This window comes from Cimex lectularius, unplaced genomic scaffold (assembly GCF_000648675.2).
Source record: "Cimex lectularius strain Harlan isolate CLEC.00 unplaced genomic scaffold, Clec_2.1 scaffold11, whole genome shotgun sequence".
In the NCBI taxonomy this organism is placed as follows: Eukaryota; Metazoa; Arthropoda; class Insecta; order Hemiptera; family Cimicidae; genus Cimex; species Cimex lectularius.
This window is the reverse complement of record NW_019392673.1, coordinates 975,500-994,809: the sequence shown is the minus strand read 5'-3', so window position 1 is coordinate 994,809 and position 19,310 is coordinate 975,500. Positions and strand designations below refer to the sequence as shown.

The 19,310-nt window shown below is 32.0% G+C and overlaps 3 protein-coding genes across 3 annotated transcripts; 1 reads left to right on the top strand and 2 right to left on the bottom strand.

Moving 5' to 3' along the window:
- Positions 1–92: 92 nt before the first annotated feature.
- On the bottom strand, positions 93–1,512 carry LOC106669422. The gene is made up of 2 exons (XM_014398895.2): positions 598–1,512; positions 93–515 (listed from the first exon to the last, which is right to left on the bottom strand). Exons 1-2 carry the CDS (start codon positions 1,409–1,411, stop codon positions 508–510), a joined length of 822 nt encoding a protein of 273 aa, XP_014254381.1. The 5' UTR covers positions 1,412–1,512; the 3' UTR covers positions 93–507.
- A 1,030-nt stretch (positions 1,513–2,542) lies between these two features.
- LOC106669428 (vacuolar protein sorting-associated protein 28 homolog) lies at positions 2,543–5,213 on the top strand. Its single transcript, XM_014398906.2, has 5 exons — positions 2,543–2,753; positions 2,836–2,899; positions 2,985–3,180; positions 4,280–4,381; positions 4,455–5,213. Exons 1-5 carry the CDS (start codon positions 2,744–2,746, stop codon positions 4,719–4,721), a joined length of 639 nt encoding a protein of 212 aa, XP_014254392.1. The 5' UTR covers positions 2,543–2,743; the 3' UTR covers positions 4,722–5,213.
- LOC106669427 lies at positions 5,183–16,133 on the bottom strand. Its single transcript, XM_014398904.2, has 11 exons — positions 15,528–16,133; positions 15,252–15,469; positions 13,769–13,862; positions 13,543–13,611; positions 10,222–10,396; positions 9,977–10,155; positions 9,651–9,914; positions 7,205–7,410; positions 6,902–7,150; positions 6,690–6,840; positions 5,183–6,632 (listed from the first exon to the last, which is right to left on the bottom strand). Exons 1-11 carry the CDS (start codon positions 15,864–15,866, stop codon positions 6,024–6,026), a joined length of 2,553 nt encoding a protein of 850 aa, XP_014254390.1. The 5' UTR covers positions 15,867–16,133; the 3' UTR covers positions 5,183–6,023.
- Positions 16,134–19,310: the final 3,177 nt, after the last annotated feature.

Here is a 19,310-nt window from a genome sequence, read left to right as displayed (position 1 = left end):
TTATTTAATTAAGCAGTAGCATCAAGTATGCTTAATAACTTGATAGTTTTTATTGATTTCTAAAATAACCTATTGACATTATTAAACTTTTTTAAAATTTCAAATTTACAAATTTCAAATTGTATTCATCTTCTGCCTCGCTGTTTTTGTCATTTTTTCCTTCTTTGACTATCCACTGGAGCTCAGATAATTTTTCTCGATTAGATGATAAATTTTCCTTTGGATCTTTTTCAATTGTAAATTTCTGTATGGGATAAATTGTTATAGGACAAGGTTTTAACGTTCTCTTAATTTCTTTTTCTCTCTTGTTCAGCTTGGAATGTTGTTTGTGCTGAGGCTTTGCTATCTTCTTATAAATTTCTTTAATAGTGTCTTGATGACACAAAGAAAATTGTATTTTTTCTTTTTTTAAAAACTGTTTTGCCAATACAGCTTTGTTGCCAAACAACGGATGTAATGGTTTCTCTTCGTCGGTGTATTTTTGAGAAATCAATTTATTGGAGTCTTCTAATAATCTAGAATACAATTCCAGATTGTAATCAGGTCTTATACGTATCATATCTTCATTTTTAACATCATCAGATAATATTTTTGTACTTTTATCATCATCCTGTTTTTCTTTCGTTGGTAGTCGCTTACATTTATGGTTCTTCTTGTAAACTTTACAGCATTTCCTCTCAAAATCATTTAATTTCCCTGAAAGTAGTAAGTTTTTGTTTAATTCGTGATAGTTTTTTTCTGCTTCTTTTTTCAACTCTGCAAAGAGATTCTCTTCTTGGGTTGTAAGATATTTTTGTAGCATGATTTTCTTTTTACCTACTTTATTAACCATTTCCTCCTCACACTTTTTCTGAACTGTGTCGTTTTTCTCTGCTTTTGAATGTTCACTAATATTGAGAATATTATCTGGAATTAATTTAAGCGAAAAACATTTTTCTTCTGCTTCCATTGTTTTCCAAGGTTCTTCTTCTGCAAGCCAAGGATCTATATCCAATAGCCAGTTTTGTTTCTGATTTTTGAAAATGCGTTGATCTGGAAGTTTACTATTTTTATCATTTATCTTACCATCCCATTTGGGTGTTTGTGAATATAGTTTATCCTTCTCTTCAATCTCTGATGTAAATTTTCGAAGTGTCTGGTTTTTTATATCATTTTCAATTAACTCTTTTTGTGGTATGAAGTTTACTTTGTTTGAATCATCATTTTTTTTACCAAGTTCATCTTGAAATTTAATGTCTTTTTCTACCTGCCAAGAAATATTTGTTCTCGAGCCAAAGTAAATAATGTCTCTTTCATATTTTACTGTCTTCAGTTGTTTCCAGGCTAACTGTTCTTTATCGTCTTTTTTAGCAAATAATTGTTCAAAATCAGAAATAGGAATAGAACATTCGACATTTTCAATTTCAGCCATGTCTTTTTTCTCTTTCTTCTTTTTATGCTCAACACCTAAAAACTGTAAAAATTTTAAAAACTCGTTTTTCTCTTTTCTATCTTGTAAAGTTTCCTCTTCCTTTATTTCTGGTTTCATTGGTTTTATTTGCTTTTTTGATGTATTTTTATAATTTTGTATTATATCGTCATTTATTATGTCATTTTCTTTTAGCATTTCTTCTTCTTGTGATTCTTGCTTGGTTAAGCTTATTTCAAAATTTTCTGATTGTATTGTTTTCATCTTTTTTGTATCTTTTTTAGTCCTTTTTCCAGATGTAGTCTTTTTTTTGTGCATTTCACTTTCAATGTGCTTTGATTTATCTTTCTCTACATTTTTTCTATGCTCATTTCTACCAGAATGTGTTGTAACAATATTATTTTTGTTTTGTTTGATGTCGATTTTCTTTTCTTTTGCTTCTCCATTTTGTCTACGGCTCTCAGTACTCGTCAAGCGTTTCTTTTCTTTGTCTTCTTTGGAATGCCTTCTATACCTGTTGCCAAAGAGTTGATCAAGGAATTGCATTGTCCTTTTCGCATGCTCAATACTCATTTTGTTTTTTCTTGCGATTTTCGGCAATGAACCTAACCAAAACGATGGCGCATTTATAGTTACATCATTATTTATATTCTGAGACAAATTTGCATCCGAGCTCAAATCTTTATTTACTAAAGAGCTGTCTTTAACGTCTTGTTCTACTTTTTCATCACTACTCATTTTTCACTCCACTTAAACAAACTCACAGTGAAACGACTCGACAGGATTATACCTTTCTATTTAGTAGTTGCCATGGATATATTTTTCTCAATTAACCGATAGTTAAAACATTTACCTCATTTAGTTATATGTTTTTAGGATAAGAGAATTTTAGTTTAGTACTTTTATTATTTGATAAATTATTATAATTAATTTTCAGTTATAAATTAATCTTTTTAAAATCATAGTTTCATATAATTATAAATCGTTAATAAACATTTATACTGGGTGTTTATTTACATAATAGATGTTCTATTATTAAATACAAATATATTTTGAATAATTTGCGTTGTAAAATGTTTAAATATTAAGTTTCCCGGTCATGAGCTTGGTATTATTTGTCATGCCACTAGGTTTCAGCCAGAAAGTAAGATAGCCTTGAATAAAGCTATAAAAGGGTTATGTTGACAAGATCATACATGACGATGACACTCAACACTATCCAGTGTTAACATTAATTTGTAGGTATCATAAAATTGAGTAAGCATTCTTCGAACTTTGTCTTTTTGTGTAGTATGTGATTTTGTGAGTCAGAAAGTTGTGAATTTAGTTAACACGATGGCCCATGGTGAGTGTCAAGACAATTTATACGAATTTCAATTATTTATCTGTGTTTTCCCTGTCAAACCCACTCCAATTTCTGAATATAGATTCATCCAGACCTGAGCTCTACGAGGAAGTCAAATTGTTCAGGAACGCTAGGGAAAGAGAGAAGTAATGCCATGTTTTTAATTGTATTTTTATTTTATTTATTTATTTTTTGTTTCAATTTAATACATGTATTGTTTTCTTTCTGAAGGTATGACAATATGGCAGATTTGTTTGCTGTCATAAATACACTGCAGCATTTAGAAAAAGCTTACATAAGAGACTGCGTCACCGCCAAAGAGTACACAGCCGCCTGCTCTAAATTGCTTGTACAGTACAAAGCAGCGTTCAAACAAGTGCAGAACGATGATTTTCCAACTATCGAGGCTTTTATTGCTAAGTACAGAGTAAGTAATATTGACAATTTTTATAATCTGTGTTGTACTTATTCTACCTTTCTCAGAGTGAAAGTTCAAACAATTATTTTATATAATTTGCTTTATCTTTTTAGCTTTTTGATACAAATGTTCAATTTTTTTTTTAAATTGTCTGAATGTATTTAATGTACCTCTTTTATGCAGAATGTTGTTGACGTAAACCTTTGAGCATTTAATATATTGACATTAATTTAGTCAATAATTTTTTTCATACTAAATGCGCCCATCCTGCCCATATCAATCAACCTTCACAATCGTGTTTTGTTATAACTAATTTTTTCCATCCACAATTAACTTGAACATAATTGCGTAAATCATGGGTTAAATTTCTGCTTTTCTAAAACTTGTTGGTTTATTAAGTTAAGCGTTATGAATAATCTGGGTCTCAGTATGATCTGAATGTAAAAACAAATTCAGTTATCTGCCAAGCTTTCGATCTATTTTAAGGTCATCATCAGGGCAAAACAATCTTAAAGATGTCTACAAATTGACGTAATTAACTTTTTAATATAGTTTCAAATTTCTTTTAACATGGGCCCAGTCCCGACATTGCCTATGACGATTGGCATTGTTGGGACTGGGCCTACCTTTAAAGATCAATTTGAAACCATCTATTAAAAACTTAATTATGTCATTTTGTAGAAATCTTTAAGATTGTATTGATGTACAACATGGTGTAATAACCTGATAAGTTTTATCAGGTTAAATCCACGTTTTAATGCAAAAATATTGGCATAAGGCAAAAAATTACTTCTCAATTTATATCAATTTGTAAAAAAACAAAAAAAAATTTTGAAGTTGTGTGGAGAGCCATCAACAATGAAGTATTATAGAAAAAACACCAACAACCACTTTTTTTCTTTTTTTGCCGTTTTGACCTTTATTCGGGTCATCTTCAGGGCTGGGGGCGTCTCACGACTAACAAATTATTGAACAACAGGTCTCTAAAACCACAAATTAAGAAAAAAATTTGAACTTAAGATGCCGTAAATTATTTTTTAATATATTAATTGTATCCACAATGTTCATATGAAATTTGTTATCAATTTATCGTTAACCCTTTGTGCAGTTGGATTGTCCAGCAGCAATGGAAAGGATAAAAGAAGATAGGCCGATAACAATAAAAGACGATAAAGGAAACACAAGCAAATGCATTGCCGATATTGTTTCTGTAAGATATGAATTTTTTTATTATAACTTCTACAATATGTTTACTTTTCATAATTGCCGTTTACCCCTATCAGTTATTTATCACTATAATGGACAAACTGAGGCTTGAAATAAAAGCAATGGACGAACTTCATCCAGACTTGAAGGACTTGTTGGACACGATGAACCGGCTGAGTATTCTTCCGTCAGAATTTGAGGGCAAGAAAAAAGTCAACGAATGGCTCACGACGCTGGATTCGATGCAAGCGTCAGATGAACTCACAGAACAGCAAGTCCGTCAGCTGATTTTTGATCTTGAATCGTCTTATAACGCCTTTAATAAACTACTGCACAACACCTAAGATGAGTGATGTTTTATTTAACCACAATGCAAAACATATTTTTTATCTGGCCATATAATAAAATAAATATATGTATAAAATTTAAATATCGTTTATATGACGAAAATTGCTTTAATAAATGATTTGTACATAAAACTTGTGTAATTACCTACTACTTAGATATAAGAAACTAAAACTCAACAATTGTTAAAAAATTTGCAAAATAACCAATGAAACATCACAAACTTATTAAATCTCTTGTCACATGACAATTTAGGACCAATATAACCAGAATCAATTAGTTTAATATGATTTTATTTCATATGTAGCTTTACATTTAAACCAAAAATCTGTTTTAAATAAAAAAGTATAAATATTTGAAATTCATGTGTAAAAAAACAAAAATCTATTTAAACTGTAAATGTTTATATATCATAATAAAAACTGAGATATGGGATCAGTAGGTTGAGGGAAAAACTAAGTGAATGAATAAAATTATATTTTACAAAACTATTAACTTTCTTAATTCCAATTCATATGGTACAATACATGAAAAACAATAATTATAATGTACATTTTCAATAATAATGTGTATACAATTTGAACAAAGGGCATATTGAAGCATGGTCAATTTGTAGGAACATAGAACCATTTTCATTTTTCAAATAAGAGCTTGTTTTTCCTCATTGCGGTCGTTGTAGTTATAGTTCATCTCAATGATTAACACAATTTGTAATTAAATTTTTCTTTTAAATTTGAACAATTTAGCACATAGCTGTTTTCTCACTATATTGAAAAGTTTTAAGGCATGCATAGAAATAATGGCATAGGTATAGCCTTGATCTGAGGCTTTTAAGCATTTATAATGTATTGCATACAAATATGAATAATGCAAGGATTAAAAAGTTAAAATTTCCCACTTTCGTCAACAAAATTTGCTATAAGTTTTTTATATAAACTTTCTGAATTTACGTATTTCATTTTCTATTTGTTTCTCTCGTCTTATAAGCAATATAAATCTCAAGAAAAGTTTAAATATACAGTAAACCATATAGAATTTGTCAAAACTGTACAATATTAAATTAAATTAGATTGAGAAAATAAATATGTCCCAAAAAACCAGACCGTTTTTAAGTACAACCTACTTAATAAATATTCTATTTATAAACATACAGAATATGTTAACCGTTCATAATAACATATATAATGTTTCTAATGATTTCTTTACTTTCATTTACTGAATGATTAATGACCTATGCATAGCGGGCGTGTAATAAAAAGTCTTTGGTATGAAATATCCGTGTTAATGTTATTAATTCAAAATTACACCATTTTATAATTTATAAAGCGTTGATTTTTAGTGTAATGTTGAAGTCTGGTTTTAATGATGTCTGTAAGATCTTGAGTGAATTTTTGTGCACAGTTCCCTTCGAGAATGAGTCTTGTGGCATTCACGCGACAACTCGACGGCATGTCAGCTACAAATAGGTATTTAATGACCTGACACGGAATGTTTGCTCCTATGCTTAATTGTTGTCCTATTGTCACACTCCAGTCATAAATCGCCGAACAAGTGCTGTGTGATAATGTCGAATTCATAACAACGCTTAGAATCTTTGATGTAAGGTCAGGAAGAAGGAATCTGTCTGTAGCTGTTATCATTTCTAAAAGGGTCGATAGGTCCTTGGGCAAAACGCAGGAACAGTATTCGTTAATAACCCGGGTCAAATGGCTTAAACAGTCCATTGACATGTCTGTGATGTGAACTGTTGACTGCTTTGATTCAACAAAGCCCCCTCTGAACATCGCCTCAAATACAGGGCAGCTGTGACTCAACGATTCTTTATTCGCCATGACTCTTGATCCGTCGTCTAAGCTAAAACTTATATTTGACTCCTTCCTCATACTAGCCACTTCACATTGTTGGCAAATCTATTAAAACAACACAAAAATTAAACAATTATTTTGATAATTTACACAAGAATATACCTCAAAGGGGACTTGTGGATTTTTAATAGATAGAGATGTAAATAAATTATGTAATGATGGTACAGCTTCGTCTATTCTTGTGATTAACGAATCCAAAAGATATTTCAAGGCATTGTGCCCAAAAAGCAGACTGTTTAATAGATTTGGTTGTCTGAAAATGTTTAAATGTATCATTATAAAAGTCAATTTTTTCATGAATGAACAAAATTTACTTTATGACGTGTGGAATGGCTAAAGAAACGCTTTCTCTGACATTGTCTGAAACTGTTGCCAGCCTGTAAGTCAATTCTCCTTCCCCAAGACCCGACTGCGCTGCGGTACCCAGTTCATTTAGAACTTCTCTTCCTGTTTCCCTAAGCCTTTTACACTCCCAGCAATCTGGATGGAGGGCTCGACATAGGGATCTTTCTATAGCCAAAATACTTTCACCTCCCAGAAGTATGTTGAAGTAATGCTTACATCTGAAAACGATGAGAAATTTAAATAGAGGACAAAGCGTCGTCTGAACGCCTTACCTGACGATTGAGCTCAATGCTTTTGTTGCTTTGATATAATTCTGTTTGGACTGCGGGTATTTCAGGCCGACCATGTAATCTAAAAATGTATTTATCGTCGTCTTTGATGCCAAGCAAGCAAGAGGAATTTGTAGATATGTTATTTGTGATAAAATTTCCACGATGCACCCATCAACACCCAGATGACCTTCAGGGTAAGTATCAAACTAAACAAAAATATACTAATTATCTTAAACCATAAAAAACAAAAGCTGAATTTTTTATGCATTCACTCAAAGGGAGAAGCAGCCTTACCAGAGACTGCCATCGCTAGATAGAAATAGTTAAACAGATTTTTCCATTTTGCTTTTACTATATTAGAATTTAATTATTTATAACCATGCAATTTGAGCTTATATTGTTATAGAATTTTTCTAGAATAATAAATAATACTGAATATAAAAATTACAAAATATTAGCCTACAAAATTAAGTGATGTATTATTAAGTAAAATTAATTAAAAAAGTTTTGAGGCAAATAGGCATTTGCTTTATTTATTCTGAGTGAGAATCTTTTTTGTAATGTGTGGGACCACTCTAATAAGGGTCATTACAACTCCTGACTCTCGTTTTGTGGTGTTAAGAAATCCCTATTGTGGATGAGGGCTCTATGATAAATAGAGGGGCTAATAACAACCTTTTTGGGACTTGTGAGGAGTTTAATTTAACCTTTCTGGGACTTGTGACGAGTTTAACTTAACCTTTTTGGGACTTGTGACGAGTTTAACTTAACCTTTTTGGGACTTGTGACGAGTTTAACTTAACCTTTTTGGGACGAGTTATCTTATTTGGGCTTGGTGGCTCCCCAGGTCTTGTGAAGAGTTATTTTGTTCTTGTGGGTTTTTTGTTTTTAAGAGTTTTATCTGGTTCTCATGGCATCTATTGGGGTGAGGTTTTATCTAATATGTTTCCGACATCTCAGTAGTAAATGTACCCTTCTCTACCATCTACCATATTGTTCTTCTTTTTCGCCTCTTGTCTGCAAAGCTCACTGTCCTTATTTAGGTTACCCCCCCCCCCTTTTAACTCTGTACTCTACATGTACAGAGTTTACCTAAATAAATCAGTAAGTAGAATTTTTTATTTTTATTATTATTATTTTTAATTTAATTTAATGTTTTTATAAGGGCTCGCAGCACAGGTCATACCTCAACATGTTGGTGTTATTGAAAAAAAGCTCATTTGTAACTGTCGGCTTCGAATGCAGGGCTGCTGGACTCGAACCAGGGACTTTTGCCTTACAGTGATGAGCACCGTTTATTGCCCCTGATACCCCAGTTATTACTTTTTAGTAAATGTAATGGATACTTTTTGTAAAAAATAAATTTTCAATTTAATGCAACTTAGTTTGTTTTTCTCGGTCCATTTACTTACTTCCATTGCAAATTATAATAACTGCAGAATGTACCGTCAAATTTTTCATGGAATTGGTGCCTCTCAAAAGGAGGAAGAGCAATTTGAACTTTTGAAGAGAACTCTTTGAATTTCAACGTGTGAAAAATAAAAGAAGCCGGGGGGGGGGGGTCACAGAGCAGTTGAGAATAAAGGCAAGGAATGTATATTAACATCCTAAAATCAGTCCCAAAAAGGTTAACGCCCTAAAGTCCCTCTAAAACTGACAAATTTAATTAAATGGAGGTATATATTAATGTACAATTGCTATAAGAGTTGACATGGAATTTTTTTTTCCTAAACTGAACTTTCAAGAATGTTTAGCAAGAGCGTTTAGATACGACTAGAAAATTATTTTATGTGATTATTGAAGTTCAAACCCAACTATTTTTATTAAGCATAAAGCTAGTAAATTTTTCAGCTTTTTTTTTGGGGGGGGGGGCAAGACCACATTTTCACAGAATATTCTGCTCCTTCGCCCATTATAAAATGATAATAACCTTGTGTAAGGGTGATGAACCATTACATTGATTGTCTCTCATCATCATGGCCTGTCTTCTCTCGCTCGGTTTGTATGTCCGATGCATCTTCACTGGTTGGCCTGTTGTTATTATGTTGACAATCTTGTACTTTTCCAAGTTGTTCATCTTCGTAAAATTCATTCTCCAATTTCGGAACCAAGCTTCCAGCATTAGTTGTACATTTTGGATGGTTATGATGAATATTAATTGTCTTCAGCAAAGGAAGATATATAGTTAAAATGAGTGGAGATATCAGCAGTGTATTTTGTGAAAAGGATCGGGCTAAGGTAAATTCCTTGAGGAACATCTGCCGAAATGATAATTATGTGTACCCGGACAAGGTATTTGAAAGTATTTGTAGAGGATTCCTTGTGCTTCTTCAGCAAGCCTGAATGCCATGACCAATTAAAGACATGTTTATTTTTCAATGAGAATAATTAATAAATTAATTGTAAGTTAAAAAAAAATATTGTCTTTTTAAAAAGTTATACGTACATAGAATTTTGGAAAATGCACGTATGGTGAACTGCTCCCACTATCACTGTCAGGTGTGATACACCGAGGAGAGTACATTCCTGAATCAGAAGTGGTTGCGTTCATAGGCGGTGAAGATGGGGAACTCCATGGTGAAGAAGGGCTAGATGGAGACATCGGTGCTACTGAAGCAGGCACCGATTCCTGATGGGGGGAGCCGTAAGCTTTAGTGTACTCGCTTAACCTTTCGACTAAGACATTTATTAAGCCCCCTTTTATCATTATCTATAAACAGAATATTTGGTTGGACAAAAAATTAGAAAATAGTTCAATATTTAAATACTTACAATTAAACTTGGCTTATCATAATTGAATTGACTTATAGCACTTAAAAGCTCTAGGTAAAATGGTTTTGCCTTTGGGTTCATCAAAAGAGATAATATTGTTTTAAATCCACTAGGTGTTTTCCTTAATGACGCTCTTATCATCGATTCTCGGCACAATAAACATAACGAAGTAATTAAATCTGTATAAAAAAATGTGTCCAATTTGTTGACAGTTAAATAACATAACATAACGACAGTGAGCTTACATGAATCAATTTTGCCTCCTCCTTCTAGCCTGTCAATAATCGATGGAACTACACCTGCCTTACTAAGTTCAACTCTAGCAGGTGGTGAATGGCTAAGATTGCAGATGAGTACACGAACTATGGGTAGATTTATTTTCGAAACAATGGATACGTAACCATTACCATTGCCTGTGATCTAAAAGCAAAGAAAAAAAAGTTTATATAGAATAAATGAAGAGTAAAAAAGTATTTTCAAGACAGAAAATTGAGATTATCAAGTAAATTATTATTGGAAGGTTTAAGGTTGAGCACAGATTTTTATATCTTATAAATTGCAATATCCTAATATCTGCAGTTTAAAATACACTGTCAGGCAAAAAATTCCACACAATTGATTTTGTTTTTATTTTCTCTATAAAAGAGGCAAAGAAAATTCTGCCCTTAATCTGTCTCATTGGTTTTACCAATAAATATTTGTTTATGCTGTTTTAAATTGGGAATTGCAATTCGAGGTAAACACACTTAATCCTTAATCCAAAACAAGGATAAAGGATTTTTCAATGTTTATTTTTTAAGGAAATTAAAATGTTTATTCAATCTCATTTGAATTCTGAAGCAATAAACTGTTTAGTTTTCATCTTTGTTTTCTTTCTTTCAATTTTTAAATTTAAAAATGCCACTTAGTGCTGAGGATAAGTGGTGTGGCACTTATTGATGATGGACATTCCATCAGGTATGCGGCTATTGCCATTGGAGTTCCCTTCAAAACTCTGCAAGCCGCCGTTAGACGTTTTCAAGAAACTTGTACCACAGAAGGCCTGGTTGTGGACACCCTATGGTTAAAGAACCGCAGGATGGCCGTTTTTTGACTTTGAGAATTGTGTGAAACTGACACCTTACTGCTGTTCAAGGATTTATCAGGTCCAGGATGTTCGAGGTGTCCAAATTTCTAAACACACTGTTCGAAGAAGATTAGAACTGAAGGCTTTTAGCCCGATAAGAGGACCAGAACTGACCAGAAGGCTTGCATTTGCTTGAGAACACATCCATTGGGTCTTTGGACGATTGGTCTGCTGTACAGATGAGTGTAGATTTGCTCAATGATCTCCAGATAGGCGTGAAATTGTGTGGAAAAGGGGAAATGAAAGGTATGAAGCCTGTAATTTTTCCCAGAGCCAACCTTTTCAATGAAGCTCAGTGATGGTGTGGGCGGGAATTTTAATGGAGAGTCGCACAGAGTTGGTTATTGATCGTGGAGGGCCTTTGACGGCCACTCACAATGTGGATGAAATTTCGGTACATCATGTGTTGCCTATCCACTATGAAATCATCAACAATCCTATTCTAACGCACAATAATACACAGCCACTGTCACTCGTATAGTACAAATGTACCTTCAACAGCATAACATCAGTGTCTTAGCCTGACCAGCCTGTTCTCCAGACTTGAACCCCATCGAACATTTATGGGATAACCTCAAAAGACAAATAAGAGCACGTCCATCACTTTCTGATACATTACACAAGGGGTCGGCAACCTTTTTCGGATGGCGGGCCATTTTCAAAATAAAATTTTTTATGCGGGCCGCACATTCAAATGCAACTTAAATAGTGCTTATACAGGATATACGAGTATAAATATTATTATGGGGAGTGCGCAGTAAAATAGTTTCCCACTGTGCTTCTGTTAGCATTTTTGTCACCGGCCACATTTCGACATGCTCACGCTCTAAGTTTGTTGATTTTTCCTAAAATTATATTGGGCTTTGGCGGGCCGCGCAAAAAATTTCAAAGGGCCACAGGTTGCCGACCCCTGCATTACACTATTTTGAAAGTTATGAAATTTTGGAACATCATGTGTTGCATATCCTTGATGATATCAGCGATCATCCTATTCTAATGCTCGATAATGCCCTTTTTTCCATATCTGAACCCCATCAAACATTTATGGGATAACCTCAAAACACAAATAAGAGCAAGTCCATCACTTCCTGATACACTCCACGATCTTGAAAGGACTCTTCGTTAAGAATGGGCTAACCTCTTTCAAAGAAATATGTCCAGAAAGGTAGAAAGTATGCCGAGGTGTCTTTGAGATGTAATTAAGGCAAGAGGAGGAAATACACGATATTGAAATGTTAATTAAAAATCTAAAACAAATTTTATCTCTATCTTTTTTCATTATTATTTTCCTTAGCAATTTACTTTTTTAGACAAAGACTCAATTATTAAAAGTAAAACTTTGATTAATATATAAAAATATATATAAATAAAGTTATATTACAAGTGGGTGGAATTTTTTGCCAGTCAGTGTAACATTATTTATATAGCCCTACCACACACTTCTAATCTGATGATCATTTGACATTCTAGTAGTTTCCAGATTATTTGACTGCCAGATCTGACATCATGTTAGACAATCAGACCTTACTGCAAAATTCATTAATAAGCAATTGGGCCTAATAGTTGTTATTATTATATTTATATCCTACAATTGCACATCTTATAAAAAATGGATGTTTGGGATAAGTTTGAACAGTTGAAAGTGTTCAGCTGTCAAAATGGTACAGAGGATTAAATCCGTTAATAGGAAATTTACAAGTTATTTACTAAACATTTCAATAATTTCAAACAGTAGGAACTGTTCAATGTGCAATCCTACAGTTAATTTAGATAATTGAATTTGATAGTAAGAAAGATGTGGCCAGCATTTATGGCAGCACGTTCATATCTGACAATTGGAATTGTTCCGCTTAACGAGCACATGAAAGAAAGTTCTAACTTAGACTAAGTCTATGTCCTAAATTCTTATGATTCTCGATACATTGTTAATTTTCTTAAAGTTTTTGTTTCTTAAAATAGTTGGTTTGCAAATTGTGGAATGTTTGATCATTGTAACTTTAAATTTGTATTATATTTCAGCATTTCATCAACTGCAAAAAAAAGATAGTTTTAACAATTATTTATCATCTAAAAATTTGATATTATCTAGTCTAGTTATATTACTACATAAAGACAAAGATTTTAAAATAAGTATTAGCCTTGTACATCTAACTTTTATCAATCCATTAGCCTACCATTTTATTTAAGAGATGTTATGACTTCATATCTTCTTAAGTGGAGAATAAATTGATTTATTGAAAAAAATACAAGTGGGCAACCTCTGATGTAAGTAATAAAAATAAATCATGAAGTGCTAATGATAAGTAGATGCAACAAGTATACTGATAAAATTTGAGTAGAGTTCCAGCAACTTGCAAACCACTCAAATCCAATTTAAGCAAGCAATGTTCATAGAAAGTTGTGTCAATAAAACAATAAATGAAAAAATCATAATATATACCTGTAATGCAGTTAAATCGACACAAGGTTGTGTAAATACAACCAAAGTTTGAAGAATAGTTTTGAGCAGCTGAAAAATAATGTAGATATATAAGAATTTTTTCAAAGTTTAAATTGACAAGCAAAAAAAAAACTATCTTAACCCATGTTTAACTTTAATATTATATTGTACTTTTTAAAAGCAAACTACAGGAATGTCACAATTTTAAAGAAAACAAAAATTTTACCTGCTCATTTTCTGTATCTAAGTAAGACGCGACTGTTTTAACAGCTGCAATCCTCAACATTTCATAGTGATATTTGTCCGTTTTCCAAAGCCACCTAACAACAAACAAACATATTTTGGCATTTCACAATTAAAATTTAATAATAATTTAATCTATTAGAAAGATTAATATGGTTGGGGGAGAAAAAACTCCTAACACATCTATGAAATATTTAGTATTTGTTGATTTTTCTCTTATTTGAACAATATATTATATCTAATCTTACACATAAAGCAAACATGTGAAAAAAATAAAGCTTAAGTTATGGAGTAAGCGAACTTCTGAGAAAAAAAAATAGTTAAGCAATTTTACATCTAGTGAATCATTTTCTCTTAGAACATAAAATTAACATTATTCAAAAAAATGACAATTTCTATAGTTTTACCACAAATTTTCTCTATATTGTAGACATAATTTGCCAGACGAACTAATCTACCAATAGATATTTGTAAGTACAAAAGCTCAATAAGTTTTAATGTGGCATATCGACAGGTCTAAAATGGAACAAGAAGCAGATTTTTCCTTAACGAAATCCCTAGGCCAACTCCTTTCTGTCTTACAAGTTGAGTTCATTACAATTGAACTCAAACACACAGGAATTACCCAAAAAGGAGAACTTGGCGTAAATAGGGATAAAAACTGGATCAACAACTAGGAAGAAAAATATGGTAAAAATGACAATCTTGTGAAAGATAGTAAACAGTTGAAACGATCAGATAGGAAACAAGAGAATCTCATACCGTACTAAAATTTCAGGTTTAAAGCAATCAAAAGGGGGGGGGTTGCAATGTTTAAAGTATTGACAAGGGGACTAATCACTATAAGGTAAAGGTCCCAGGTTCAAATCCAGTGGCTCAACACACTTACAAATGGGCTTTTTTTTAACACCTGCAAAAAAATGTTTATAACTTTCAGACAGGAAATCTTTCACTCAATAGGCAGAAATGGAAGTAAATTATAAACCTCTTTCCTGTCCAATAAATTATAATATAAAAATGGTAAAGCTGAATTAGAAACAAGCAGAATATACTGAGATGACAACTATCTGAACTTTTTAATGCAAAGCATTAGCCTGGGTATGCTTTCGCCTCTTCAGAAAGCCATTAAAATGTTTAAATAAATTAGAAAAGCAATACATAAAAAATAATTTGATAGTTACCTATTATCTTGGCCTGCCTAACCTTCCTCTAGTAGACTCATCACTGAAGATGGCACAATGTGTTCAACAGACAACGAAGAATAGGCAGACCAAGATGGTAACTATCAAATTATAGGTTCATCATCCCACAAACTACAGAAAGAAAAAAGAAGAAGAAAAAATGACATGAGGACTTTTAAATCACCAGGAATCCCTGCACCGAACCAAATAAGATCATGTATATTTTGCATATTGTGTAAATAAAAATACATTAATAATGAATGAAATATATAGCAAAATGTTTACTTAATAGCTGTAATAGCTGTCTGTTGAAGTTCGATACATTCAGCAGAACGTAGAATTGGCACAACGTAAAGTGATATATTGGATTTGTGTAGTTCCCTTGCCAAACGGTGAGACTGGGCCATGTTTCCGATCAGTCGACATACTCTCCTATGGATTTTTGCATTTATAGTTTTCTTCAGCAGTACCGTCAATTTTTCGGGCAAGCCATTTATTAGAAGCTGTAACAATGAAGCATTAAAAACTCTCGTCCTAACATAAGGTTCAAGTGATACGCACCTCATCGCAGAAGGTCTCGTTCTTGATCAGGTGGCAACAACAGTTTCCAAGAATGCTCAATACCAGGCTTTGAATGTCTTCGTTGTTCGAGGACAACATCTTCATCAACTGCTTGATCCCTCCGCATTGGTGGAAGGCGTTTATCCCGCTGTTTTTGTTGATCACCCTGTTTCTGATGTAATGAAGAGCCCTGAAGATATCTTTGGACGAGCTGCTACGGAGCTTGTTCAAAACAATGTTCAATTTTTCTTTCGACACGGTTTCCTTTTTTGATACATCCTCATCTCCCGTGGCGTCCCCTTTGTCTGAAATGTCAGTTTTTTCCTCTTCCACTTCCATATTCTCTGTTTAAACTAGAGAAAACAACGATCCCGACGACAGCAGTACCAAGCCGAACATCATCAAAATCTAGCTTCCGATGTCAGATTATGACAAATTTCATATATAAACGCATCTCAACAGGTGAAAAATTTAATTTTTTGTCGCATTTATATAAATAATAGTTTTTTTTATTAAATAGTACCAAGATAACTTATATCAGTATAACCTCGCAGAAAACCAGTGTTCCTAAGGTTCAACTTCGTTTCGTGCTGCTTGGTATTTCTAGCTGGAGGTTATTGATAACTAGCTGCATTTTAAATTACGCGTATTATTTTATGCAATTCTGATAGTCATTAAAACAATTATATATCAAAACAGAAAACATTTAGGCCAATTGACTAAAGGACAGATTATTTTAACAAATTTTACAATTTTATGATGTTTTAAACTTAAAATTATAAATCCATTAATCAAAATATTCATCAAAATGCATACTCATAAGCAAGCCTTGCATATTTTTGAATTGAATATGTAATTTCAAAAATTGATCAGTTAAAGAGTTTATAGTACTTTCTTTTCAATCTCACAAAATAAAACTTGCAAATTTTGAATTTATTATAATACAATTATAAAGAAAACTGGGCATCAAAGTTGGTTTAAAAATTTAGGAAACAACCATATAAAATTTGAAAAGAACCTGTATTTTGAGCTAAAACCTTTTTATAATTGTTTAAAAACTTATTACTACAATTGAATAAAATATATTTACTAAACAAAACCCACAAAATAATTTAATTTGGTAATAAAATAAGTGTGATTTTTTATATTTATTTTTTTGTTAATAGCATCATACATTATAAAGAATATCTTTGGTTTATAGAAGCTGTTGGACTTTTAGGTCTTTTCTTAATACATTTACATTTCAATATTTTATATATACTCTATATTAAACACAATCATAACGTCAATTATGGTCTGACATATGATGCTTCTTTCTACCATTGTTAGATGCAATAATAAAATTAACATTCTCAACAAGTTCATCCTTAACCATATCTAACCATAACAAATAATTTTATTTGTTAATTAGTCTAACCTTAGTCATCTCTAGCAATTCCTATACCCTAACAATCGCAAACCCAAGCCAGTTCTTTCTATTTTCATTCTCTATGCTTTGGCCATGACAGAGTTATACCAATTGCTCATATATTTTTCTCTCCTTACAGCATCCTCTACCCTTGTCAAATGAAATTATAACCTTAACTATTCTCAACAAGCTCATCTTTAACTATTTCTAATTGTTCCATTATTTTAACAATCTCTAGTCCTAGTCATCTCTTTCATTTCCTATACCTTAACCATCTAAAAACATGTTCTTTCTTTCTATTATTCTCTGTGCTTTGGCCATTAGAGAATGATACCTCATGGTATAAGTTATTTTTCGTTTCTTGACAGTTGATGTCCATTTCTGCTTTTGTTAGATGTAATAATAATCCTAACCATTCTCTACAATTTCTTCTGTAACCATACCACTTTAATAATCTCTAACCGTAGTCATCTCTAGCAGTATCTACCTTAACTATCTCAAAATCAAACTAGTTCTTTCTATTTTCATTCTCTATTCTTTGGCCATTAGAGAATGATATCTTATGGTATAACAGTTTTCTCTTCCTGATAGTTGATGTCCATCCTTACCCTTGTTAGATGTAATAATTTCTTGACAAGTTCATCCTAACCATTTCTAACTATACCAAATCATTTTAACAATCTCTCATGATATCTCATGGCATGACATTTGTTCTCTGCAAGAAGCAGCAATGTTAGATGAAACTTCTAACCTTAACCATTTCTAATCATAATTAAACATTCCTGATTTTACGAGTCTAATATGATAGAAAAATCATGGACAGTCTCTATGGACCCAGGCATTCAAAATAGTTTGTCAGCTTATTATACATTATAACAGATTACATAAAAAGAACCTTTTAACAGTAACCAAAATTTTATAACAATTAAAGAACAAAAAAATTGATTAGGAGGAAGATTTGTTATGTAACATACAAGTGGTTTGATAAATATTTATTAGCAGTGAGCAAATTAGTTAAAAGGCGAAAGAGGATATTCAATATTTTATATGAATGCAGGAGCAAGTTCACCAACAATGATGAAGAATAGCCCCCCTTATACAGAGAAAGGTTGCTCGATGTGTCCCACATAATAGAGGCATGTCATGCCTTGGCTCCATACAGAGAGCGTGTAGGCAAGCCGCCGGACTTAAGAAGAGTTCTCGAACACGATAGCAAGTTTCAGAGTCCCCTGTTCTGCTTTTTAGGGGAAATGGGTTTTTTTATATATATTGGGGTGTATATAATATGCCTTATTTGTTGTGTCTATATGTTTTGTCTGAGTGCGTGTATTTATTAGCGTGAATGGCGAGGGGTGAGGGTGAAATATAACGTTATCATCGCCCCTCGAACGTTGAGAGCATATGAGTGTGTGTGTGTTCAGGGTCGATGGCGGAATATTTATAAAAGTACTCCATCGACCCCAATTTAGATTAGTTTGAGTATAGGTCAGTGGAGGAATATCAAGTACTCCACCGACCAAATGGAATGAGTGTACTGTATGGATGTATTTATGTGTATGAATGTATTTATTTGTATGAATGTAGTGTTTGAAAGGGTAAATAGAATATAGACATAGTTGGGGGCTGAAATGACCTAGATGTCGGAAGCTCCAGTCAAAAAAAAAAAAAAAAAAAAAAAAAATAGTACCATTTTGAAGATACAATAGAGAAATTATAATTATCAATTACATATAAAATTTTAAAGAAAAGTAATATCAATTATAAATTTTGATTTAGTTTTAATTGAACTTAGGGAGCATTGTCAAGATAGTTTATCCTTCAGATATGTTTGCATACATTTTAAATTTGCCTTTTGTTCTTCAACTTTTATTATTTATTAATATATTCGTTTATAATCATGTATGTTGCCACTATTATTATAATAAATACAGATTGCTTTTTTGTGGGTACAATGCAATCTATGAGATTTGCAAAAATTTAATATTTTAATATTTGGCAATTAATAGTTTTAATGTTTGCATACATTTTAAATTTGCTTTATTCTTCAATTTTTATTATTTATTAATATATTCGTTTATAGTCATGTATGTTGCCACTATTATTATAATAAATACAGATTGCTTTTTTGTGGGTATGAGATTTGCAAAAATTTAATATTTTAATATTTGGCAATTAATAGTTTTAATTGGCATAGCATTATATTTACAGATTATCATTATATAATCAAGAACAGATATATGATGTCTGATGGTTTATTTGCAATCATTCAACTGCATATAATTTTGAAAGAAATGTCTGACTCAGTTTTCCAATGACTCAGGGAGTTTTCCAAATGTATTTGGACCTTGTTGAATTTTAAGAGCTTAATTCTAGCT